This window comes from Strigops habroptila, chromosome 4, assembly GCF_004027225.2.
Source record: "Strigops habroptila isolate Jane chromosome 4, bStrHab1.2.pri, whole genome shotgun sequence".
NCBI lineage: Eukaryota > Metazoa > Chordata > Aves > Psittaciformes > Psittacidae > Strigops > Strigops habroptila.
Genome location: NC_046358.1, coordinates 72,848,444 through 72,874,064, shown reverse-complemented (window position 1 = coordinate 72,874,064; position 25,621 = coordinate 72,848,444). Strand labels below are relative to the sequence as shown.

Here is a 25,621-nt window from a genome sequence, read left to right as displayed (position 1 = left end):
TTTGCTGTGGTCACCTTAGCGGGGAGGTTCTGAGCAGATTCTGGCTTTCCTCTGCTGCTGACCAACTAGGCATGTTGGTTTTCTGGCTTTCCTCTGCTGCTGACCAACTAGGCATGTACAGAGCGTGTCCTTTTGGGTCTCCATCCTGCAATCCTTTTAGGTTTGGGAGGAGGAAATTACGAATTACATGTGTCTGCATAGAGTCAGACAGGTTGTATTGGGTTTGCTTGACTAGGTTGGGGGAGGGGGGGGGGGCGCGGTGACAAGGGTGGCTTTGAGAAGAAGCTGCTAGAAACTTCCCCCCATGTCCCACAGAGCCAATGCCAGCCAGATCCAAGACAGACTCTCCACTGCCCAAGGCTGAGCCCATCAGTGACAGCAGTAGTGCCTCTGGGGTAATATATTTAAGAAGAGGAAAAAGTGTGCAGGAGCAATTGCAGCTGGGAGAGATGAGTGAGAATATGAGAGCAACAGTTCTGCAGACACCAAGGTCAGTGAAGAAGGAGGAGGAGGTGCTCCAGGTGTCAGACCAGATTCCCCAGCAGCCCATGGTGCAGCCCATGGTGCAGCCCATGGTGAGGCAGGCTGTCCCCCTGCAGCCCATGGAGGTCTATGGTGGAGCGGATATCCACCTGCAGCCCATGGAGGTCTATGGTGGAGCGGATATCCACCTGCTGCCCTTGGAAGTACATGGTGGAGGAGATATCCACCTGCCGCCCATGGAGGACCCCATGCAGGAGCAGGGGGTTGCCCAAAGGAGGCTGTGACCCCATGGGAAACCTGCACTGGAGCAGGCTCCTGGCAGTACCTCTGGCCCTGTGGAGAGAGGAGCACACGCTGGAGCAGGTTTGCTGCAGGACTTGTGACCCTGCAGAGGACCCGCGCTGGAGCAGTCTGCTCCTGAAGGATTACAACCCATGAAAGGGACCCATGCTGGGGCAGTTCATGAAGAACTGCAGCCCCTGGAAAGGACCCACATTGGAGAAGTTCACAGAGGACTGTCTCCTATGTGAGGGACCCCATGTTGGAGCAGAGGAAGAGTGTGAGGAGCCCTCTCCTGAGGAGGAAGGAATGGCAGAAAAAACACGTGACAAACTGACTGCAACCTCCATTCCCCATTCCTCTGTGCCACTGGTGGGGAGGAGGTAGAGAAAATGTGTATTGAAGTTAAGCCTGGGAAGAAGGAAGGGGTGGGGAACAGTGCTTTTAAGATTTGGTTTTATTTCTCATTATCCTGCTCTGATTTGATTGACCCACCACACAGGTCTATTGGCTTTGGACCAGTGATCAACAAATACATGGAGCTACTTTAACTGAAGCAGTGCCTGAACCAATAATGTCCTCTTGGTCTTTAGAGGCAGGTAATTCTCACCTACTCCCACAGTAGCTCCACAGCACAGACCCAGACTAAATCCTTGTGGTTTCCTGTCTACATTATATTCACCAGCATGTCCTCTAAATGTCTTGCATATCTGCACTTTTTCCACCCTCAAGGATCCCTTTGACCTCCCCTATCCCTCTCTGCCATCCCTTGAGGAATTCTTTGAATTGGTGACTAGTATTGTCCAGTAGCTCTGTGTACTTTAACCATTCGAACAGTACTGCTCTGTTCGGTACATCTGTTTTTCTTCAATTTAAATGAGGCCAATTGCCTATGAGCTTGCAGTTCACTAGAAAAAAATGGGAACAGTCAGTGTCCTCATCTCAGTAACACGTTTTGGGGAAAATACAGCAAAGAACTGGCTATTAAATAAACATTAGCTTCAGCAAGAGGAAGAAGATTATAATGTCACTTGTACCAAATTACATAAAGTCCTTTCCAGGATGTTTTCTCTTTCTAGCATAATTCTTCAAAATGTTCAAAGCTAATCTAACTTTTCCAAACCATCTTTTTTAATTCGTATTCAGACCAAATTTCAGAGAAATTCAGGGGTTATACAAATATTCAGGAGCAGAAGACACTCTTTATTACCACTGTACCAGATCTTGCAGGAAGCCAGAATTAGAAATTTAGGAAAGCCATGGAAATGAGAATTGCTCTAATTCAATAACAAATTCATTGGCTTTCTAAATTAGATTTGATCACGTGAGTATTTTATATTGTAGCTGTATAAGTATCTTATAAATACCTACCACATATGACACAGGCACTTCAAAAGCGTCATGCAAACTGTAGAATAGATCTGCAGAAAAATTTAAAGAAAAATATATATCTTAGATTTTCCACATCTTGGTAAATAATTCCCAACTCTGAGACATCATTTTATTTAATTTTACAACATTCAAAACCACTGTAAAATCATACCTATAATAAATATTCAAAAAAATTTCAGATGACATTTTACTGTTACAGTTTACAGTAATGTCTGAGTAACATACAAATTGCATTATAAATAGCTTCACCAGCACCAAAACATACAAATATCACATTTTATATAATTCACTTAAGCACATGGAATTTTGGCTACAAAGGATTTTTTTCTTTCTCTTCTTACAGATCTGATTTGATATGCTTTAACTTGTAAAATGACTCAGTTACACAGTCTCAGCACAAGGCAAGATGGAAGATACGTGAAAACCAGTGTGGGAGCAGGTGAGAATTACAAAATTGTACTGCCTATTCACAGAATTTCTACTGCTCAGTCTATTTAGGACTTATTTCATCCTGATAACAAGCAAGGTGTGCCAACTAAGGTCTTAGACTGAGATTCAGAAACTCTGGTTTCAAGTGACCTTGGACAGTTTTTCTGCCTCTGTTCTCCATTCACAGCATGGTACTAATAATGTTTCCTTATATCTCCAAAGACTGTAAGGTCTCAGAAGCTCCCTGCCACTATTTTTTTGTAAAGTAATTGGTACTGTGTGACTAAGATTAGAGCTGAGCTCAGTAAGAGTAAATGTGCAATCTTTAATGCAAGACACAATGATGAAATTGTTCTGATATTTAACAGAGGTAGGTAAATGATGCCCTTTGCACTACTGGGGAAAGCACAAGCGACTTGCCCAGTGACACAGTGTGCCTTGCTGGCACAGCTCCTGAGCCACAGTCATGAACAGTGATATGCTGAAGTCCTCCAGAAATACATGGCCTAACAGAAATGTAGTGGAGCTGTTAACACATCCAAGTCTTTACTGAAAGCCATAGCAGTCAGAGGAAAAATTCTTCCTTAACTTCAGTAGGCAGTGAAGTAAATTTTGTCTTAAACACTATTACCCAGAGGAAAAACTAATTAAGAAAACCCAGACTGCTTGGCACCTAAGATGAAATACAGGTATCCTGTGTTTTCAGTTTATGCCAGCAGTTTTCAGCACAAGTTAAGCATATTCTAGCACAAAGCATGTGACCAAATTTCATGAAAAAGCACCACCGTCAAAATTGCTACGTAAAAACTGGGAAATGCATCAGATTTGTCTTCTGCACTACAGAATTGAAAAAGCAGGCAGTAGTAAGCTGAAACTGATAAGTGTATAGCCGGAGCATCTGACAGACTGTGGCTGGCTACAGTAGGTAGTTAAAACACCTGGAAAAGAAGCTCTATCTTTCTCCTGCAGTACACTCCCCACTGCACTACACTTGAGAACTTCACCATCATAGTCACTACTACATGGCTTTCTGGGCTGCAAATTCATGTTGATCTTCTTGTCAACCAACACCACCAAGTCCTTCCCCTCAGGGCTGCTCTCAGTCCATTCTCCACCCAGTCTGTAGTTGTGCTTGGAATTGCCCCAGCCTATATGCAGGACCTTGCACTTGGCCTTGTTGGACTTCATGAGGTTTGCAATGTCCCACCTCTCGAGCATGTCCAGGTCCCTCTGGATCCCATCCTTTCCCTCCAATGTATTGACCACACCACGCAGCTTGGTGTTGCCGGCAAACTTATGAGGGTGCTTCGAGATCACACTATCTACCACAAGGTAGCCATCTAAGAGCACCTCTGTTGGTAGAGGCTGCCAACATGCCTGGAATCCTGGGAAGCATACTTATGAGGACTCTAAGAGAAGTAACCAAAAGCTAAGTGAACCATGTATACTGGCCTGCAAGGTACTCTGAGGCACTTCGCTGGGACAGCAGAAAGGAGAAAAGAAAGCAAGAAATCTGCCTGTTCTAAGCAGTGAATTAAGACGTCTTATTTGCTGACATGAAACTATTTTGGAGACGCTAACACTGCAATGTACTTTCTTCTAAAGTCACAAGGGTTTCCTTATTGACAACACTTGAAATGTTTTACTGATTTATAAGAATTTTTGGTTTTTATAGCTAACTGTGAGGAAAAGGTTTGTGGCAGCTGACAAGATACTCAGTCACAGCCTTGCCAATTTTATTACCCCTGGTGACCAGACGGACCAAGCAATCCACACTTCTAGGCTCTGTGGTGTTCTGATGTTGCAATGATACCTGTTGTTCATAACACCTGTTCACGTCGTTGTTTCAGACCCACAACTCTTGCTGTCAGGAGAAACACAGCCCCAGTGAGCACTTCTGCGACAAAGGAGATCCAGACTAGTGCCAGTGACCAGCCAAACCTGATGTCAATTTCTACCAGGAGATCCTTACTCCTCAGGAGGCAGACAGCTTCTTCAAAGGCAGCAGCTGAATATGCAATATAAACACTGATCCCAGTAAGTGTAACAAGAGCTGAGAAAGAAAAGCATATTCAGCTAGTTAGCATCTACTGCAGAAATTAAAAATAATTAACTGGATCTCTCCTAGGGCTTCTTTGTCAATCCTTTCTATCTACCCAGTCTAGATAACTAGCTAGCCTCTGTTTACCTCTGAAATCTAGCTGAGGCTGTTTTTTGGGGATGAGTGAGAGGGAATAAAGGGAGGGTTATTTCTGTCCACTGAGCTTAATGTGTTCTCACTGTTAAATACTGAATCAAAACGTATAACAGCAAGCCTCCCACAATAAAAATCTAGTCATGTTTTTTACAGATATCTAATGCATGTACATCTCTTGTTTTCCATGCTGTATTATAATGCATCCTGATTTCTCATTGCTGTGCACCACGTGCAGTTATGTACCTCCATGCAAGAAAGCCCATGGAGACAGAGATTGCCACATTTCGGGTCAGTGACCTGAATTTAGGATGTTTTCTAGTTTTGGGTATCGCAAGTTTTGAGAGTTCAATGTAAATGTGTCTGTCTTTACTGTCTCCTCCCACCAAGTGTTGTGGAGTCATGACTATTAATCACTTCCAAATAATTGAGCAGAAGACATCCTTGGAGCAGACTAAAAATAAGTTAATAAAGCCAGATATTTTCAGAATGAAAGGACTGTAGAGCAGCTAGCAAACTTAGGGAATAGCACATCTAGCACAAGTACATGCTACATCCTGGGCCTGGCATCTATGTCACCCAAAGGACATATACTAACGAAAGTCACAACTTTACTGGATCAGTGGCAGGCAAGATGTGATAGAAAGGCCCTGGATTAAAGGACTGTAGCCCAGGGAAAATAGATGCTGGAACGCCTGTAGGACAAGATAGTGTCTTATCTGATTCTGAGAGAGAAAAAATTTGGTCTAGCTTTTTGTCAAATCACAGTGTAAGTCTAGATGAGTTTGCATTTTTGGCAGAAAGACAAGTTGGAGTAGAGGCAAACCAAGACAGAAGAGTATTGGGTTATCCAACAGCCAAAATTCATACTCGTATTACTGTTTTTAACCATGCTATGATGACTGTACCTTATTCTAGTCCTCTGCAAGGGTTGGGGGAGAAATCACTTGATACCTTTTGCTAGCAGAAATGGCGATGACTGTTCTGTTGACATTTTCAACAAGGTATGTCAAGGTCTGTGACCCCCCTTAAATGTGGCTGCATTTCAACAAAATGGGGAAGCATAAAGAATGTCCTGAGGTGTGGAACGTATCAGTTCTGGTACTTCAAAAAAAACTCAGGTTTCTGGAATTGCAGCATAAAATATTTCTTTCTGCTGAGATAACTATCTAATCAATACTGAACTTTGTGAACTGGAATATCCTACACAGCTGTGCATGCCTGTTACATGCATCAAGCCTCAGTGCAGCTGAAAGAGCTGAACAATACAGCCTGAGCAGGAAGAGGATCTGGTGTCACATCGAAGCCCCCCTTGCAGTCAGTCTGTTTACGCTGTCCTGGGAAACAGCACTAGCTGCATCTTGAAAACATGTTCAAGCACTCCTCTCCTGCTACAGTCTTTGTGTTTCCTTTCCCTCTTTGCAACCCCAAGTGTGTTACAAAGGCACAGTACTCCACTCCTCAGCAGGATAATCATGCTTTGCACTTCACAGCTTTTCATCTTTCACTTACTATTTGGAGTAGTTCTCAAACAGCCTAAGCCTTTTTAGTGAATACAGCTTTCTGATGTTCTAAGGAAATAGAACTTACTTTTTCTTTTTGAAGAAGAAAAGCATAATGGAGGATGTTCGGTCTTTGTAAGAGCATTTCAGACTAAAAAGGTCATTCAAGACTTTGAGACAGCAGCATTTGCTTCCAGCAATCTCTTAGCATTCTTTTCTTAGGAACAGGATTATATGACCAGGTGGTGAGGGCCAATACTGAGGATCCCCTTTTCTGCTGGGGAAAATTTCTGTTTAAGTTACATTGTGAAACAGTACCGAAAATCTATTTGGAGAAGAAAATGGAAGTGGATTTAAACCCAGGTTTTCTACTTTGACAGAACGTTTTTAATTTCATAAATGAAATGGTTTTGGTTACAGCAAAAATAATAGAACACAAAATATAAAAGAATTTTAGCAGCTTCAGATTGAAATGTTACACTCCAACTAAAATAACTCTTTGGGATTTCCTTTTGTGACCCACAGTTTGGGGACACCTCTCTAGTTCAAAACTAGCAGTGCATCTGACCCAGGAATGCCTACCAAGACCCTTCTGAGGGCCAGATATCTTTGAAAAAATGTTAGTTTTCTTAACAGTTTTAAGATCTGCGCAAGTCTATTGAACCCTACGCTTTACTAATTCCAAACTCACTCCTCCATTACTTCATTACCCTGTCTATGAAGAATTTGGGTACTATGCTGAGAAGGTATTAAATCTTCTGTGTCCACAAGGATATATGATCGTGTGTGATTATTTGTTTTTCCTGACTCTGAGTGGCAGCTTTCTAGTCCAGAACCCTGTCAGGAGCTGAGCAGACACCAAGTGAATGAACACCAGCATTATTCTGAAAGTAAATTCTTGCTTAGCTTTTTTCCCCTGGAAGACAAAGTGATGTTTCCCAGATAAAATGTCTTATTATTTAAAACGGTTAAGCCAGGAGTTTGATATAGTACCTCCAAAAAGAAAGAGCAATCCTGTCATTAGAAGTAGCAGGTAGGCCCTGGCAAGAATACTGATGAATCCAGTCATTCCTCCAAAAATCATCAATATCAGGCTGAGAGGCATCAGGATGACAAATGTTCCGTGCATATCTGAAGAAAAATTAAGAATTTTAGTATTTTATTATGGTATCATTGGATGTAGTAATAATTATTGAGTGCAGAGCCCCTGAAAGGATCAAAGCCTTATTCTGTGCTGCAAAAAGAAGAAGTTGGACAATCTCTTGAGTTTTCAGTTTAAGTCAGCAGGACAAATAAATGGTATGGAGAAAAAGGTAAGATACAGAGTGAGCCTTTCACAGGACCACAGCCTGCGTTTCAAAGAGGGACCACAAATATAAAGGATATGTCTACATGGATATATTTAAGCACTTAAACTGTTCTCAGATATTAAACCTAGCTGGATAACAGATGATGCATTGCATACCAGGTAGTTACCGACAGCCTTAATAAAAAGTAGCCCTGGTTATCTGAATCATACAGATCACAGTGAGTGGCATTGTTCTCTTCCTTTTGGGTGGTGAGATCCAGCACATATTTTGGTTAAACACTTTCTTTTCTGTCATGTGTCCTCTGCTGAATGGATCTAGCAAATTGTTGACCTTTTCCTTTGTTGCAGCTGACCATCAACTAGAGGTAAATTTTCCCAATCAACTAGAGCTCTGATTCTATGTCTGTCATTGTTTTCTACAGCAGCTTCACTAAGTACATTAACCTATCCTCATTGCTTCCTCTCATGCTAAATGCTTTACATTAATCTTTCTTGATCCTTACAACATTTCAATAGCTGTGTAAACAGAGAGTTGCTATGTATTTTTTCATATCACACTGGTTTTTCCATCATGAACCATCTTTGTGTCATTGTTCTCTCTCTTGCAACCTACCAACAATGTTCAACCCAACCTTTTCTAGAATAATAACAAAAAAGTAATTCCAGCTTCCAGTATCAATTTATTTCATACCAGAATGAAGTGCAGAGTCACGGAGAAAGGAAAACTTAAAATCCATTTTATGAAGGGCTCTAGGCTTTGCTGTCTCATTAAATTTCACAGAGGACAACAATACACCATTAGCTGGTTCCCAAGGAAAAGGAGTCAGTTAAGAGATCACAGTTTGCGTATAATCAGATGATCAATTTTTTAAGTCACTGTAACAGCCCACTGAATTGGAGGTACTCCACCTGCCACTGGCTAAGGATCCAACTTGTCCTCTTCAATAACATTATAATGATAAGACTCAAGCATGTACATATCTCTGTTCAGTTGTAGAACCCGGGAAGGTTAGGAAGAGCCTTCATGGGATCAAGGCAGATGCTGTTCATTTCTTGGGTGGAATGTGGCTTCAAGACATAACGATTTGTTTTGTGTAGTACAGAACATGCTCACAAGGAAAAATGTGGCAATTGACAAAGTTTCTATTTCCATTTATGTATGCTGATATTATATCCTCATATTTAGTCCCATATATGCCCACATCAGTATCAGCTGATGCTTAGAAAGCATGAATTCAGCATTCTGCATTGAAGGGAACACTTTCTTTGCTTCTAAATCTGAGGATACTCCCTTCAGCAAAACTGGCCACAGCTGCTGTTGCTGGCTGAGAAACCCAAACCCACAGCAATTCTCAGAAACTAGCAGTCAAATCAATCTTCAGCTGTGTATAAACCACGATGTTGAAACTGTCTGCAAATCTTAGTTGAATACCAAGAAGAGGAATAGCCATGAAACTTAGTTTGGGAGTTAGAAGTGGTTGCCAGGATGAAATGTGACCTGATAGGATAGGACAGAGATTTGGCACACAATTTAGTTTTCATATTCTAGAGAGGCAGCAGAAACAGGATAGCCTTTGGCCTCATTTTTGCTTCCTGCGGGTATTAGGTCTGATTTTGCTTCTCTACCATTTTGACATCTACATGTCCTCTTCAATTTGGTCTTGCAAGTAAGAGGTGAAAAGGCCTTGGGGGCAGGTAGGAGGGTGTAAAATCTGGTGCAATTAACATTTTAAAAGTAGGAATGGTGCAAATCCGTCGTCAGGCCTGGCTTTGCTGGGAGAGAAGAAATATAAACAAGCACATCACTGGGCCTGTGCTCTGTGATTTGCCAGGTGCCCCTTACCAGTCAAAGTTGCTGCTAACAAACTATACCTCAGGACGTTAACACTAACAGTTGCTATTTCTTTGACTTTCCTTTTCATGGTGTCATTTCAGCTACTGCAGCTAGGATACCAGCTAGGATACTGCAGCTAGGATACTTAGCCAGGACAAGTGTGGGTGAACAAGATAAACTTCTGAATGTAACCTTTTGAAGCAAAGCGAAAACAACTCCATACCAGGCTATTCTGCTCGGGAGTATCACAGATTGCATTAATGATCTGTGACAATTGCATGCAATATCAGAATAATTCTGATTTTTATGCCCTCTTCAGTGAAAATCTAGGTTTTAGTGATATCTCAGCTGAAACCCACAGATCCCACTGTGACCAGAGCCTTGCTTTTCCTACACACTGCTGGGATCACGTTTCTCATGAATCACCTGCAGCTTTTTAAAAATGAAATATTTAATGGATTGAATTTGGTTCAACAGCACTTTTATCACCTCCAGTGTTCTAGTTCAATACCTAATAGCCATTGGTCCTTCTATGAAATCTGCAACTGTCTGGGAAACTTATTCTAAGATGCTGCCATGGAAACCACTCAGGAATCTGAATTCACACCGTCTGGAATATGATATTATGCCTTGATTAGAGAGACGGAATTAGTTTATAGAAGAACATGACTTAAAATATCTTTACTGTGTTTCTGTCTTCAATAATCATCTGTGAAAGAAGTTAAAACATTAATTTTGCAGTCATTTTAGTGTTTCTTAGTTTGTGTTGAAATACATACTTATGCATGATGAATGATACATATAACTGAATTCATTTTGATTCAATTAATCTAATGTTAAAAAAATAACAGCCTAAGCATTTTGCACAAGAAGAGGTATATGCACTTGCCTAGAAAACAGAATTGGTTTCCCACATCTCAATGCCTGAGTTCCCTGTGAGCCCAACAAGAAAGATCCAGTAGTTTAATCTTGAAAATATTGAAACAAACTGCTGAACTTTAAAAAAACACTTTTTTTTTTGTAGAAACAACACTTAAATTGCTTGATCTGAATTACTAAAGTTTTACATCAGCTAGCCAAAGCTGTTTTACTAGAGGCCTGACCAAATGTCTGCAAGAATGACATCTGCAGTGTGTGTCCCAATTTGGCAGACGTTTCTAAATTATCACCCAACACAGTTGTTGATGAGTGGTTTTTAACAGAAATCTGTGGAATGAACTAGAAAATGTGAATGGTGTCAAAAGTAAGCAGCTGCAGGTCTAGCAGTTTTGTTAATCATCTCCTGCTACTATGCTGGAGCTTGTTTCAAACTAACTTTGGATTTGTTTGCACAGCTTACAGCAAATAGTCTTCAGAAATTTGTAATAGTCACCTCATCAGAAATACTCCAAATGGCAGGAGCTCAGAAGAGCTTAGTTAAGGATTTGTTAATCTGCCCCATCAGTAATTAAATATCCGGTTAGAAAGACAAAAGCCTCTAGCCGAAAAAGAATGCTGGAAGTAGCTGAATCCAGTGGGGCTGCTCTGGAAAGACTTGGTGAAGCCAGGAATAAACAGTGCAATGAGAAAGCCTGATCTGCTTGCAAGGAAAGAAGGAACTTAGAGAAGCAGTGAGCGACAGAGAAGAACTGCTGTCTGTGGCTAAATGTGGGCTTGAACCCAATGGACACAAATGCTTGGATTCCCTCCTCTTCAGCAGAGAAGAGATGACGGTGGAGGAGAGCTCACAGGGTTAGGATATTCCAGGATAATTAACTAAGCTCTGGACTTGTGTTACATGTTTTGGCTTTATGCTTGTCTCACGCAACAAGTCTGAGCTAAACTGGAAGGCAAATTGCAGATGGTAGAAATAAAATGATGCTGGACTTGGTACAGGTGGACACTGATGAAAACCTTCGATACTAGGAATGGGTAGAATGATAAACATAAGCGATGCACTCTGTTTCACATTCTATTGCTACGGTAGCAATGAATTTGAAAATGAGAATATTCATCAGAAGTTGTCACTCATTAGGTCTCGGATGTAGTGATGCTAAAGTTATCTCAGATTTCTGTATGTATTTATTGTAATATCTACTGTAAGCACTGAAGCTAGTACTCACTGGAACCTCTTTGAAGGACCACTGCACTGTTGCTCTGAAACAAAGCAGATCTGTTTAGGTATGCACCTACCATATCAATACATTAGAATTTTTATGTACATCATTTGGGTCTTATTTCACTCGGTCTCCGAACTAGCTCTTGTCAGGTATTTCAGCCCCAGCTGTTTCCTTCTAATTACTTTCAACCAAAAGGAAAAAATGCAAAAAACTGTGAATCCCCCATGAAAAATGTAATGGCAGCCAAAGGCATTCTGGGATTATATCATTATAAACATGTAAATCGGTAAAAATTAAGCAGGCTCATAAAGAATGGGGAGAAGCGTGAAAGCAGCTAGTTAGTGACTGTTACAAGGTCCATATGCTGTAAGGAAATCCAGCCTAGTTTAACTGCACTATTAAACTAATTTTATTGAGGAAGAAAGCAATGCAGCTGTAACACTATAACAACTGAGGCATCAGTAACTGCCTCTACTGCAAAGACCATTTTCCTACAGGAAGCACTAGCTTGTCTGCAGCCTCAGGGTTCCAGCTACATTGATGTCTAAAAGGGAGAAATTAAAGCACTCTGGGCAAAAGAATTTAAGCAGTTGTGCCTGGGCAGCTGCACACTTCCTGGTTTTATAACAAGAAAAACATTTTCTTCCAGCCATATATAAGCAGAAACCACATCCATTAACTGATCATCTCTGGATGGCTCAGAAGTAGAGTACTAAAAGTGACTTGTAACAGGAAATCATTCACCGGCCATGATGTTCATGTTACTAACAAAATCCCAGGGTTGTCAGTGGCTTAATCATACCTTGTAGGTACCTTTGGACCAAAATGGCCTCTGACATTTTGGCCAAATAACACATTATAAATGTTGGTTTGATGTGCCAAAAGAAAAAAAGAAAAAAAAAGAAAAGCGAGCTTTGTGGTAATTTGGTTTTAAACTATAAAGGGGTGGGGGGAAGGCACACACAAAAAAACCCTCCTCATGTTAACAAATTTCATTGTGCTTTAAAAAAACCTTAGCCACTGTTCAGAACATAGATGGAAGGAATTTTCCTATTACCAAGCAGGGGCCACTATCTTGCCATAACAGACACACAGGAACAGGTTACTTGAGTTTCCAGAAAGTCAAGCTCATACAAGGGTTTTGACAGGATACATTAGTATCCAGCAACCACATTACTTTCTTCTTTTGACAGGTTATCTGTCCTGCAGGAAGTACTTGAACAAAGTCCAAGAGTATAAACTGATTTTTATTAGAAATACTTCAAAATTGTTCATTTTGCAGGGATTACACTGTGCTGTCTTTAGCTAAATCTATACTGGTATTTACTTATTAGCAATACAGACTTTGTTAAATGAAAAATATTTATATTACAAAAATGCCCCAAGGGTAACCTTCCCCAGTGTAACTTGTTGGGCTTTGGGTTCGATTTGTAGGGGGGTGGGGGGTTTGTTGGTTTGGTTTGGGTTGGGTTTTTGGGGGGTTTGGTTTTTGGTTTTATTTCTCTTTTTAAGAAATTCTTTTTAAAAGCTGCAACTCTTAAGGAAGATTTTTTTAGTTGATTAAAAACTGCCATTCTTTATGTGCACAAATTTCCCTCTCTCTGTACGTGATCCTCAACATTTAGATGCCCGAGGAAAATGGCAAAGCTGCTCAGAACTCCCAATGCAGCTTCCTTTGAAGTCAGAGTGACATCCTTCTTTTACCATTTACTGAGACATGGAATGCAGCTCATCATGGAAAAAAGTTGCTCTTTCTGCTTGTCTCCCATAGCTGGCACAGGAGAATAAATGCCAAGACAAGATATTTGGGGTGTCTTTGCCAACACATTTCAGTTTTAAAAGTGACTTTCAGAGGAGTATCTTTAATCCTAGCACTTTAATCCTAGCTCTTTAATCCCCAAGAGACCCTAATAACTGTCTAAATGGTGAAAAGTGACACTTTCATTTTAATACTGTATGGGACAGAGTAAAATGTACACCTCTAGTAAAAAGATTTATTTTTTTTAATGCAGGATTTTCAGAAAAGCTGGTGGTAGGTAGTCTAGTAGTGTATTCTGATGATTTAAACAAATATATAACCATGCCATCATGTGATCTGTAGTAGGAAAATATTTTTTACATTCTGGGTTTGAGGGTATACGCCATATGTTCAGCTGGAGGGAGTGGTAAGAGAAGAAATAGAAGCTTAAAGTACAGGAGAAGGCACATGTCTAATCCATTAGAGAAACTGCTCAGGATACTTCTGTAATGTGAAAATACATTGCACTCTCAGGTTTGACAAGACCTAGGTTGATTGCCTGAGTAATCTTGCTGGCAGCACAGAACTTTCACTTGTATGTCTTTCTTTTCTTTAATTTGCCAGTAGCTCTATTTGAAGTCTGCAATAAGCCTAAAAGGAATCTGCTGGGGATGAATAGGAGAGAGATTGAAAATGTGGAGGAAGAGAATGTGAAGGCTTTTCACTCTCTAATGAAAGGTATGTCTTCTGGCACTGACTAGCACTTCTGTTTCCACTTAGACCCAGCTCTTGCACTCAGATATAGACTTTCTCCCATCTTTTTGGCACTTTTGTCTAATTAAGACATGCCAGGAAGAGTATGAGAACTCTGAAGAATGGGGGACGGGATTCTCAATGTGTTACTTAAGCACCTGCATTAGGAGACAGCCCTTTTAAATCTTTTTAGGAATAATCAGCAAGAAACATGTTTAACGTTGCCAGAGCTCCTGAAATTCAGCCTGCCAATTAAACAGTGAGAAATATGGGTGTAGACCTAGACAGAATGAGATTAATTCCATGTGAATATGCCTCATAGACACCTGCACAGGCACACACAGAGAAAAAAAGTAATTTTTTAAAGTAACTGATTAAAGCTGTGCAATTAGCCAGTTTGCCCCATATAGCAACACATGAACAAATTACTGTAACTACACTGAAATCCATGATTCCAGAATTGTCCTCTAAAATTCTAGTTAAAATGTGTTGTAAATGAAGGTTTGCCCTGATCTGCCTAAATATGACTCAGTGAGCACAGTCAGAAATTAGTTAAGAAAAAAGTGTAAGGCTGAAGTGGAAGGCAATATATCAGTACTTAACAAACCTAGATGTCGCTTAGAAAGATCGGTATTTTCTAGAAGTACTGTCATGGCACTTGCTATGCTCAGCTGCTATTGCTATGAGTCTGTAGCCTCACCACACTGAAATTGCACTGAAGCTGAGCGTCTGAAATATCAAGAAGTTCACTCTGTAGGGCATTCAAATCAAACCTGTAAGTTCTTTCAGTGAAAGTATCTCTGATTTCTCAACATTTTTTGGCAGACTATGCCTGCTTATAATAAAATCTGGAAGTGTCTTTGCAGACCTGAAGTCTTTGTCCAGGAACCTAAAAATAGTACTTGATGTAAAAGCAAGAGATAAATAAATTCTCTGAGGCTCTGAAGAGTCTGTAAACATAGCTACGAATCCAATTTTTACTCATATTCACTATTTTGTTACACTTCATGACTACCAAAGAGCTGTCCTTTGTTTCCAAGCCAACATAATTTTCATAACCAAAAAAGATCTGTACAGTCTTTGCTTTTGTTTTTGCAGAATTCAGCTTTCATTGAAGAGCCATAATCTAAAATCTCCTCCCCTGAGGAAAATTACAGATATGAACACAACTTTTGAAATGCTAATAATTTTATCCTGAAATTTTAGACTATCTCCAACATAACAGCTGAGGTGCCCACACTTAAAACATGATCAGTCTTGTTACTTTCAATTAACTTTAAACCCTCGAAGACTTAAGTGATCCAGGAGACAATCATTTTCACTGACCCTCACAGTTTTCAGCAACATTAAGCAGATATGGCCCTCTGTCTTAAGCAAGGAAGATTAAAGAAATGGCACCTTTCAATTTGAAAGCACAAAGAGACAATCTGCTCTTGAGTCTTGAATCTGTCAATATGCTTGTACTGCTGTAAAGTAGCCCACTGGGATCTTATTCCTACTTTAACTTTCCACTTACTGTTGCAGCACAGCTACATTATCATCAGTACCTCACTGGCTTACTTGGTTATGTGTACTGCCCTTCTAGCTATATCATCAGATGCTATTCCAAGAGACGAAAGACACTCTAAGCCTCTCTGAAGGATTGCTCAGGGAAATGCCTGGCTTTGAGGGAAAGAGTACCATTTTAAGACACAGAACAAATGCATATATTCTGCTTGCAAGGCAAAACCAGCCAGAGTCAGTGAAGAAAGTGAAGAAAACAAAAAGTGAAAGAGTGCACATGTATATACAAGCATGTATGAGGGAAGCATTGTGCAGAATTTGGGGCAAAGAATGTAAATCATCTTTTTGGAGAAGCCTAGAAGTATTTGAAAATCTTTAGTTTGGACTTTTTGAAAACATTCTGACATTGACAAATGAATCTAAAGAAAAAGGAGTAAATACCAACCAATGCAGTTAGAAACTTAAAGTAATGTTTTTGAACACTGTTCTTCAAAGCCTTTGAACACTGCTTTTAGTCATTGATTTCTTTCCCTAAATTCCCACATACTTGAAATTTTTTTTCAGTGCAAGAAATCCCACTGAAAGCGTAGGTAAGTGACTGTCTTAAAGATTTGTTTACATGTGTGCTTAAGCATCTTCAGTGATCAAACTCTTTTGGGGGGATTTTGAACATTTTTGCCTTTTATTTATGATAATTTTGCACCTTCCTGAGCCCTTCCAGATAGAAATATTTTACTCCTGGGTAAGAATTTAGCTGAACTTGACATCAACTAGATGGTTATTTCAACAGTAACACCATTTAAATACCACATGCAGTGACAGATATTGTGCAGAAGCAGAAGGAAAACACTGTCTCAAAGAATTGCCTCTCTGAATCAGAAATGGGACCTTGTAATGGGCCAAGGAGGGACAGAAGGGTGGATGGAAATGTAGAAATAATATAGAAGTTACTCACATAAAAGGTGTCTGTGTGAATCAGTGATGTTTGCATTCTCATGCCAGAAAGGGTTTATCAAAGGATAACATTCGTTCCTCACTAACAGAGAAGGGAAAAAACAACGAAAAAAATTAATGCTATAATATTTCCTCTATTTTTGTGTGTATATATTTGCTCCACAGTAATAGAGAAGGGAAAAAACAATGAGAAAAAATTGCACTATATCTTCTTGCAATGTATGTTCTTTTTTGCATGTACATATACTTCATATAATATTATCTGTTCTAAAACCAGTCATTCCCAGGTAGGGGAGGGAAGGAGGGGATTTTCAGCACTCAGCATTGGCCAACTCCTGCCCCTATGGGGCCTGACCACTGAACTCAAGACGGAAAAACTGCTAATTTCAGTGGGGCTCAGGGTACAGCAAAGGGGAGAATTCCTTTAACTTGCACCTTCTCCCCTTCTCCACTCCAAGTAACATCCTTTCTTGCCTATGATGAACATTACTTACTCCTTGTTTTTAATGGAAGAATCAAAACCCAAAGAATATGGCTGGCATACAAATTAAACTAAATGGGGAAAATCTTGTCGTATCCACATAGGGCTAATGGATCTATTATTAAAATCCAGAGCACTGAAATACCAAACAAGACCAAATGCAGTACAATCACTTGGTGAACTTGGTAAGTCTTTAGTCACTTACCTTTAGTTAGCATGGGATTAAGTTAATTTAATTATACTATTTGCAGATATACATTTACAACTAATAATATTTACTCTCATATAATTTATATTCATAGTACTTATTTATATAAACTATATATTGTTTAATATTATTTAAATTCATATTCTTTATGTTATTTTTTTTTTTAATGGCTTTGACCCAGAGCTTTCGCCCCTTAATCCCTCCCCCGAGTAAAACACAAAAGATCTCTCTTTCCTTCTAAACGGTTAACATTTATTAAATGGGTTTGGAATAAAAGTTAATGTAAACGCGGGGCGCCCCGCGCCGCGCACTCACCGCGGCAGGTCCGCCACAGGCCCGAGTGGGAGCTGAGGGCGTCCGTGCCGTTGCGGGACGTCTCCAGCTTGGAGGCATCGATGATGTACCAGAAGTCGGTCGCGATGGCTACCACGAGGAAGACGAAGCTTGACGCTCCCACCAGGGCCACGAGGAGGGACAGGCCGCCCAAGCTCAGCTTCATGCTGCAGCCTCACCGGCACCGGCCGTCCGCGCCGCCACAGCAGGTCCCGCCGCCCGCCCCGAGCCGAGCCGAGCTGAGCCCAGCCCCGCCCCGCCCGCACGGCGGGACGCGCCATCGCCCGTCGCCGCTCGTCTTCTGCCGGGCGGAGCGGGGGTCCTGCAACGATCCGGCTCCGACCCCAGCCCCGCAGCGCGACCGGGTCGCGACCGTACCCTGCTCCCGACCCGACCCGACCCGGCCCGGCCCGGCCCGGCCCCGCCCGCCAGCCCTGGGCGCCGGCCCGGCTCTGTCCCCGCAGGTGTGTGAAGGAATGTGTGTGGGAAGCGGGGGGAGTCCTGACCGCCGCGGCACGGACAGGGCCGCCCTAAACGACAAGGCTCCTAGAAAGAGATACCTGATAGGAATATGGGGAGGGCGGGATCCCAACAGCTCATGCTGCTTTGGAACTCTTGGATGGTCTCACCTCAGAAGGACAAAAGCTTCCGTATTCCAAACACTGCTGTCCCTGAGGAGAGGAGGGTGCAAAAGCAAAGGTCTAGGGAGCACTAACGGTGCTGGTGTTCTTGCAGCCTGTTGTCTGTATTTACAAGAGATTTCCTCTTGTTCTTTGCCTTCCAGATGCCAACCTCAAAGAACAGATCTAATTTGAAAGGTGGTGTGAGAGGAGGCAGTCGTGTGGCAATTGCTGCCTGAAGCAGTGGTGTCTGTACCCTGCCTGGGATCATTTTCCTGTCAGAGTTACCACTGGTGGAGGGAAGGATACAAGCAGTGTTATCCTCTTCCAAAAACTTCAGAAAGAAGGAAGGTAGTTTCCAAGGGTACATGTGTTCGTGCGTGAGTCCCTAAGCCACATTTCACCTAGCCTCTTGCTTATCTTCAGCCCACTGAAACCTGTTGGATAACAAGGTAAATTGCATAGCACAACCTTGTTTTTAAATCTGCAGAGCATTTACTATGGAGTTTTACTGCATCTCTTTACTGGCATGAAGATACAGTGCAGGTAGGGTCAATAGGGCATCTTGTTTTCTTACTTGTAATTCACTTCAGGCCTTCCAGGGAATTGCTAAGTAACTCCTAGTCATTAAAAAAAATCATTCTCGTTTATTTTCTAGCATGGACACAGGGCAGGATGTGTGACATCATTACCCATCCATGGCAACAAGCTATCGTGAACCAGTAGGGTTTCAGCAGTAGGATCAGTTAAAAGGAAAATATTATTTGAGAGAGCATTTATTTAAACACAGTAATCATCAGCACTACAGACCACATTTTGTTCTGCAAAAGTACTGAAAGGTGCTTTTGCTGGGATCATAATAGTCTTTCCATTCAGAAATACACTGTTAAGCAGGTATAGCATTATTCTGAGCTTTTGCCTTCTCTTGCTTACATCTCCAAGCTGTATTTGTAATATATGAAAGTGCCTATGTAGTTTTACAAACTAAGCAGCTGTTAGCTTGTTGTAATTGTGATGGTTGGGTAATAGAAGCTGTACGAGGTTTATGAAGCAAGGTGAAATGTTTTGTCACACTAACTGATGCAGTAAGAAAAAATGAAAAAACTTTGAGGCACATGAGTCTTAATTGGGACTCCAAGCTTCTGTTTTTTCCAGCTATATTTGCAGTTACCTGAAAGTTTTATGTAGCCCCACAAACACCATGTATTAGGCAGATGATTTATCAGCTGTCTTATAAATCTAAACTGGAGGCATTCATACATCTACACCATCATGCCACTGCAATGATCAGCCACTGTCACCTCTGAGTTAGAATCAAAAGAAAGCAAAGGGTGTAAAAGTGCAGGAATATTTAACCCGCTTGGGTCCAAGCTGCTAATCAGGTATTGTATGAAATGCTTACTAGTGATCATCTGTGTCCTGGAGAGTTCTTGTCCTAATCTTGGGGCCCACAAACTCTGCATGCATGCTTATTTTTATTATTAAACACTATTAAACAATTTGGTTTAGCCATCAAGAGATAGGAAGGTCCTTATAGAATCTGTCTAGACTAACTTTACAGTAAATAAAAGTTAGAGCCTGCTAACACCTGATCCTTTTGTGGCCAGACTGTGATGATGGAAAAGTTTATGTCAAGAATAAATCAACGCTACATGCAGGTTTAATTTCCACATGAGCATAATCTATTTAGGCACTCTTCTCATACTGAGGAAAAATTAATTTATGCAAAGTCAGAAAATGAAAAAAGTAGAGTTCATCAAAACATCTTTATGTATTCATTAGGAAAGGTTTGTAATGGAATGAAAAAGTCAGTAGTACAAACTAGCTTTTCCAGAGATTTAACTTCCAATTTACCGAGGTCTCTAAAAAGAACACAAGACTCTGATGGTTAAACTAGAATTTTCAGCATAGAATCATAGAATCATAGAATCGTAAGGGTTGGAAAGGACCTTAAGATCATCTAGTTCCAACCCCCCTGCCATGGGCAGGGACACCTTGCCCTAAACCATGTGGCTCAAGGCTCTGTCCAACCTGGCCTTGAACACCGCCAGCATAAAAGATTCAAAAATTTAATTTGGACTTATCTTTGTGGAGAAGGAGTAATTCACTTTGCATAGACACTCTAGGTGTTGGTTAGATCTGCTAACATCAATCTGCTGCTCAGAATACCAGAGGTAATTCAGAAAATGCTCCCAAAGTTGCAGCCAATTATTAGTCCACAGAGTGTGATGCAGCACAATTAGCAGTCTTACAGCTTGAGCACAGTAGAACTTGTGTAAGTAACTTTTACCCTATCCTTTCTCTTTGCAAGATTACATGGATGCTGAAGGGTTCAGAGGGCGCTGTGCTCTGGAAATCTCGAGCGTGTCTTCCCAGGACTCCTACTGGGTAGTACAGTTCCTTCTGAGTTGTCCTCAACCTGTACTGTACTGCACTGCAGCAGAGGCCACAGCCCAGTTATGTTTAATGTGCCAGATTAGTCCAATGAGATCCTTGAAGTAAAGCTGCTGTGGAAGTACTGTACTAATTGTGTTAATACTGGAAAGGAGTGAGTGAAAGCCAGAGAAAGTGATTTGGCGCTTTGTGGTCAATCATTCTAAATGGTTTACTGAATATCAGTGCTCAGAGTAGGAAACAGCATGTCATTAATCCAATTAATAACACACTTGCTACCAGCAAAATGTCCACCTTCTCTCTCGTCTTAACTTCTGTCTGGATTTAGAAGAGCAATTCCTCTCATAGGAATTTGTCTTTTCAGCCTACATAAACTCTCCATGTAAGTTCGGTAAGTACATATCCTTTTTAAAATGTTCATCAAAACCTTTCTTTTAAAAAAAGACTCTTCTCACAGGATGAATTCCTCAACCTTCCCCAATGTTTATTTTATTTCATTTCCCCTGCTCTGTTTGTGTTTGTGAAAGAGGTGATCGAGTTACTAAAAGTAAATTATATGTAAACTGAGGAAGGGAGGCATTCCCACAATGTTTACCCATACAACCACAGGAAAGTAAAAGTAAGTCATAAATGTGCATCAATGACTGTAATTAATTGCTGACACAGAAATAAGTACTATCAACACACCTGATGTCATTCACAATCTTTTCCCGGAAATACCACATTTTTAGTCCTGTTCTTTTTCTTCATTGACTGAAGAATTAAACAGAAACTCAGTTTGCCACTCAGCATTCCAGTAAAGCTCATTGGATTCTGAACTTTACCATTCTTTTAAACTATTTAAAGATTACCACAAGAGCTTCGCCTGTGGTTCAAAAAAGAAAAGCTGAAAGGCAATGTACAATATTATGATTTTCAGATTCACTGCCATTTGAAATTGCTACCTTTTGGCTGGTTGATCTGAAGTTTGACCATTACTTCTCAGATTTAATCTTTTCATCATGCAGTTTTACATACCCATTTTTTGAACACCCACAGCTGCAGAGAATTCAAAGGAGGACTGACCAGTCACAATTTATCTCTGACAAGAGAATACAGGGCATATATCACCATGTCCTGACTCTTACTCAGTATTACCTGATCTGCCAAAGAAACCCATGAATTCTAGACATACCATGTTGAATTAAGAGGGGAATTAGAGGAGGGACATGCCTGACGTACCCAGCATAGATTACCACGGCCAACTTTTTTTTTCTAAGTCTTCTTGTAAATTGTTTTGGTGGAGATCTAGTTGTTGAGATTATAGTAGGAGGGACATTTCCTTTTGAGCCAGTTGGCTACACTATATTCTGTGACCTTATGGCAACAAATTCTAGCAATTTTATTCTAGCAAAATACAGCAACAAAAAAAATTGTAGTAGCATCTATCATTTCACTTACCATTTACCAGAAAGCATATTCCATATACACATGCACAGCACCACCCATTTCTAAACGTACGTAGAATAATAGTACCTCTACGGTGATGCCTGCATGGATAATAAAGAATGCATGGTTAGTGTTCGGTTTTCATTTGGATTGTCTATAATGTTTTTCATTAAGTGTAAATGTTTTAGTCTCAGGTTTAGTTCCACTGCGATATGAGAGTGGCTTTTCTCCAAGGTCACTCAGGAAAGACAGTGTCAAGGACACCTAAGAAGGCTCATTTTTATAAAGACTTTGCTTGATATATTGATTTATATTTATAAAATATTGCTAGAATATGCTGTGGGAAAATGAATATAATTATCTGTCTTTCTGATACAGAAAAGGCAATGACTATTTGTGAAGTATTCAAAGCAGTATTTTTGAATAGCATAAATCAGGTATGTCCTTATCTTTACAAAGTTGAGGTTCTAATGCTGAACTATGTACAGAGAGGGAAAGTGCTAGAAAGTTAAATGCTTTGTGCTGTAGCTGCTTGTCCCATTAGAAATAGACCCCACTACATGAGGATTTTCTGCAAGCTTTGTAACCATCAGTAAGTGCTGATATGTGTAGGAGCACTAGTAAATACTTTGTGCAAGTGTTCAACTGAAATACTTAACACACCAGAATGTAAGTTTGTTTTGTATGTATCTGCTGGATCTATAGCTTCTGTAATCCTCTATTCATGGTCATGTCACTAAAAGAAGTTGCAGTTCTATTGAAAAATACTAATCTTTAGACAAAATCTGCTATCATACTGTCAGAAATAAACTTCCTACGCAGTTGTATCAAACCTTCCTACAGGAGTGCCAAAAGCAACACAAAAAGTTACTGCAGGCCATTTGCAGTCACTGATCAAATGCTGCCTCAGAATGCTGCTCAAAACCATCTTCAGAATTATTCCACGTTAGTTTACATCACAGAGGTCTCCCAAATTAAAAATCCTCTTGATGTTACTATGGCATATACATTGGATATAGGCAAAGTTCTGGCAAAGCCACTCTGGGCTTTAGGTTTATCTGGCAAAACTATGGTGTGTAATAAGTTACCGTTGCTGCACACAATACAGGATTGTGTTTTGGTGGGGGAAAAAAAAAAAAGCCAGTAAGTCCTGTACACACCATACTGGACCAGCTAGGAGTGTTACTGGTTTATGGCGTGCCCCTTAGGGTCTCAGGCAGTTGCTTTGACTATATGTACCAAAACTTCGTATTTTGTTGTCTTTAGAGGGTTTAGCTTCCATACAAGCTATAAGGAAAGCACATAAGGAGGATTCAAAACATGCTCCCTTAGCATCCTTTGTTAATGTATTTGTGTGTTTCTGTATTTCATCACATGATACCTAGGCTTCCTTCTTGAGACTGGGGTGAACTGTAAGTCCCAAGTTTTCCTATTTTCACTATGTGAGAATATAGAGTGTGGGAAAGCTTTGATTATCCATGCTTATGCTTGGTCATACCATGAACAAAAACGAGACTGAAGAAGGATCTCAAGAGGCTGGTTCAGATAAGCCTTGTAGTTGAGATTTTCCAAATACATTTCTGCTTGAAAGGCAGCAAAAACACTCAATAAAGAGATTAGTCACATCTCAACCTTTTGAGAGTTCTTGTCTAAAGCCAGAAAAAAAAAAAATCTATTTTTTAATCTATCTTCTCTTTGAATAGGGAGCCAGTAGCTGTAAAGTATGCAAGACAGATAATCCAGTGCTCTGGAACATACAAAGCGTTAGCTCAAGTATGCTAAAGAAAAGCTCCTGGGTTAAGTGCTCTACTTCTAATCCTACCTAATGACATCTGAAAATTATCTCATAGTTGTTGTACTGAATATAAGATTTCCTAACATTTTCTTCTGGATTTGATCTCCATCACTGTAAAACCAAAGATCAATGATGTTCTTGGGTGTCACTTTTCTCAGTAATAAGGCCTCCACGTCACCCACATGGCAATCCCCAGTGATAACAGTACTGTGTTTTACCGTGGGTCATCCCAGCGCAAATACTATATTTAAATGTACCCCAAAATGTTGCCTTAGCCTCACATCCCTCAGATGTGATGCCAGGCAAGAAAGATGCCAGGCAAAAAAGAAATTGGCATTGAAAGTAAAAAGCAACAGCTGGTCTTGTTTCTCTTCTCTTGAAAGCTGCACACTCTGGAAATTGATTTACAGAGCCCTGTTTGAATTCTGACTTGGCTACATACATAGAACTGCATAAAACTCTGAGAAGCATAATTTGATTTTCTGGAAATTGCTGTAGGAAACACAAAATGAAAAGGAAGTTCGTGTTACTTAATCTTAGTCAAGCAAATATTTATGTTGTGTGTCAAGTAGAAGAAGATGTATAGCTAATAAGAGTGTATTGAGCAGCAGAATAGATGCAGGTAACCTCAAACACTGAAAGTGACAGCCTGAAAGGAACAAATACTGTTCAGGAAGACTAGGGAAAAGAGGGCACAAGAGAAAGGCAGTGCAGAAAAAACAGGGAGGGACTAATCAACACAGAGGAGAAATATTTTTGACTTCTGAAGAAGTATCTGGAAAAAAAAAAAGAGTTTGAGAGAAGTTCCTCCTTAGTGTCTCAGCACCCTGCCTTGGAGGATGCATTTACTTTGGTCTGTAAAACCTATCAAGGGAAAAAAAAAAGAAAACTGGAGCAAACAGCTTTTAAAATAAAGAAATAATGTTGAAATATGGGACTTTTATTTTTTTTTATTTTCCATCTTGTCCACTGAGACTTTCAGAGGGTGGTTCTTTTCCTTTTGCCTCGCCATGCAGTCTTGAAGCGGCCTCCTGCACAGCCTCTTCTAGGTCCCTGCGTGAGCCTCCTGATCAGCTCTGACAGCCAGTCAGGCTCTGTTCTCCATCCATACCCAGGCAGGAAGTTCCCTACATGTGTTTTTCAGTTGATGTTCTCCAGCCTATGTGATTCCCAGCTGACTGCATCCACTTGTTTTCCGAGAGGCTGCAGTTTCCTGCTTCTTCCACAGGATCTAGTGGTGCATAATGTAGCAGGGAAAAATATACATATAGCAACACTGAAACCTTCCCTCAGGGTCATTATCAAGACATTGATTATCCAGACTTTTTTTTTAAGATAATAAGGCCCCAAGTGCTCAGTATAGGGATGAGAATTGTAGGAGTCATAGACAATAGCCTGATCTGAATCCCCAAACTGTGAACAAAGGTTATATTAACAGCCTGCCTCTAAAATAGATCAGGGAAAAAATGAATGAGGTGATACAAAATTTTGTGATACTTTTCATAGCATCAAGGTCAATGTTGATGCTAAAGTGCTTAGTTTAATAAAAGTGTCTCATTTCCATTGTAGAGTTATGATTTGTTCCAGTGTAAGTGAAATACTGCCTACTTGAAGCAGATGATAAAGGTGACCTTGTCTGTATGACTTTGCTTCCAAGGGATTACAGGACACTTAATACAATGGACTGTATTAAGCAACAGGAACAGTAGCATTTTTTGGCTAGCCCAGCTACCTCAAAAGAGGATGTCTGCTCAAAAGAGGATGCTTGCACATGGTATGTGCAAGCAAATACAGAGGAGATGTAATGAGAGGGAGGTGAAAAGTACAGGATGGCAGAGGAGCAGGTCTAATGAGAATCTATATTGAAATTAAATGACCCCTGATGATGACGTG

General features: G+C 40.5%; 1 protein-coding gene across 1 annotated transcript; it reads right to left on the bottom strand.

The window, feature by feature from the left end:
* Positions 1 to 2,232: 2,232 nt before the first annotated feature.
* On the bottom strand, positions 2,233 to 17,995 carry TMEM114 (transmembrane protein 114). Its single transcript, XM_030481250.1, has 4 exons — positions 17,474 to 17,995; positions 16,471 to 16,551; positions 7,273 to 7,410; positions 2,233 to 4,636 (listed from the first exon to the last, which is right to left on the bottom strand). The coding sequence occupies exons 1-4, from the start codon at positions 17,655 to 17,657 to the stop codon at positions 4,404 to 4,406; spliced, it is 636 nt and encodes a 211-aa protein (XP_030337110.1). The 5' UTR covers positions 17,658 to 17,995; the 3' UTR covers positions 2,233 to 4,403.
* Between the last annotated feature and the right edge of the window lie 7,626 nt (positions 17,996 to 25,621).

Excerpts from the sequence above, each read along its gene's own strand:
- TMEM114 (XM_030481250.1), bottom strand. The coding sequence starts at position 17,657 with ATGAAGCTGAGCTTGGGCGGCCTGTCCCTCCTCGTGGCCCTGGTGGGA. Across the intron at positions 16,552-17,473 it reads CCTGTGGCGGACCTGCCGCG|TGAGGAACGAATGTTATCCT; the intron begins GTGAGTGCGCGG and ends CTTCTCTGTTAG. Across the intron at positions 4,637-7,272 it reads ATTGCTCTTTCTTTTTGGAG|CTCTTGTTACACTTACTGGG; the intron begins GTACTATATCAA and ends TTTCTTTCTCAG.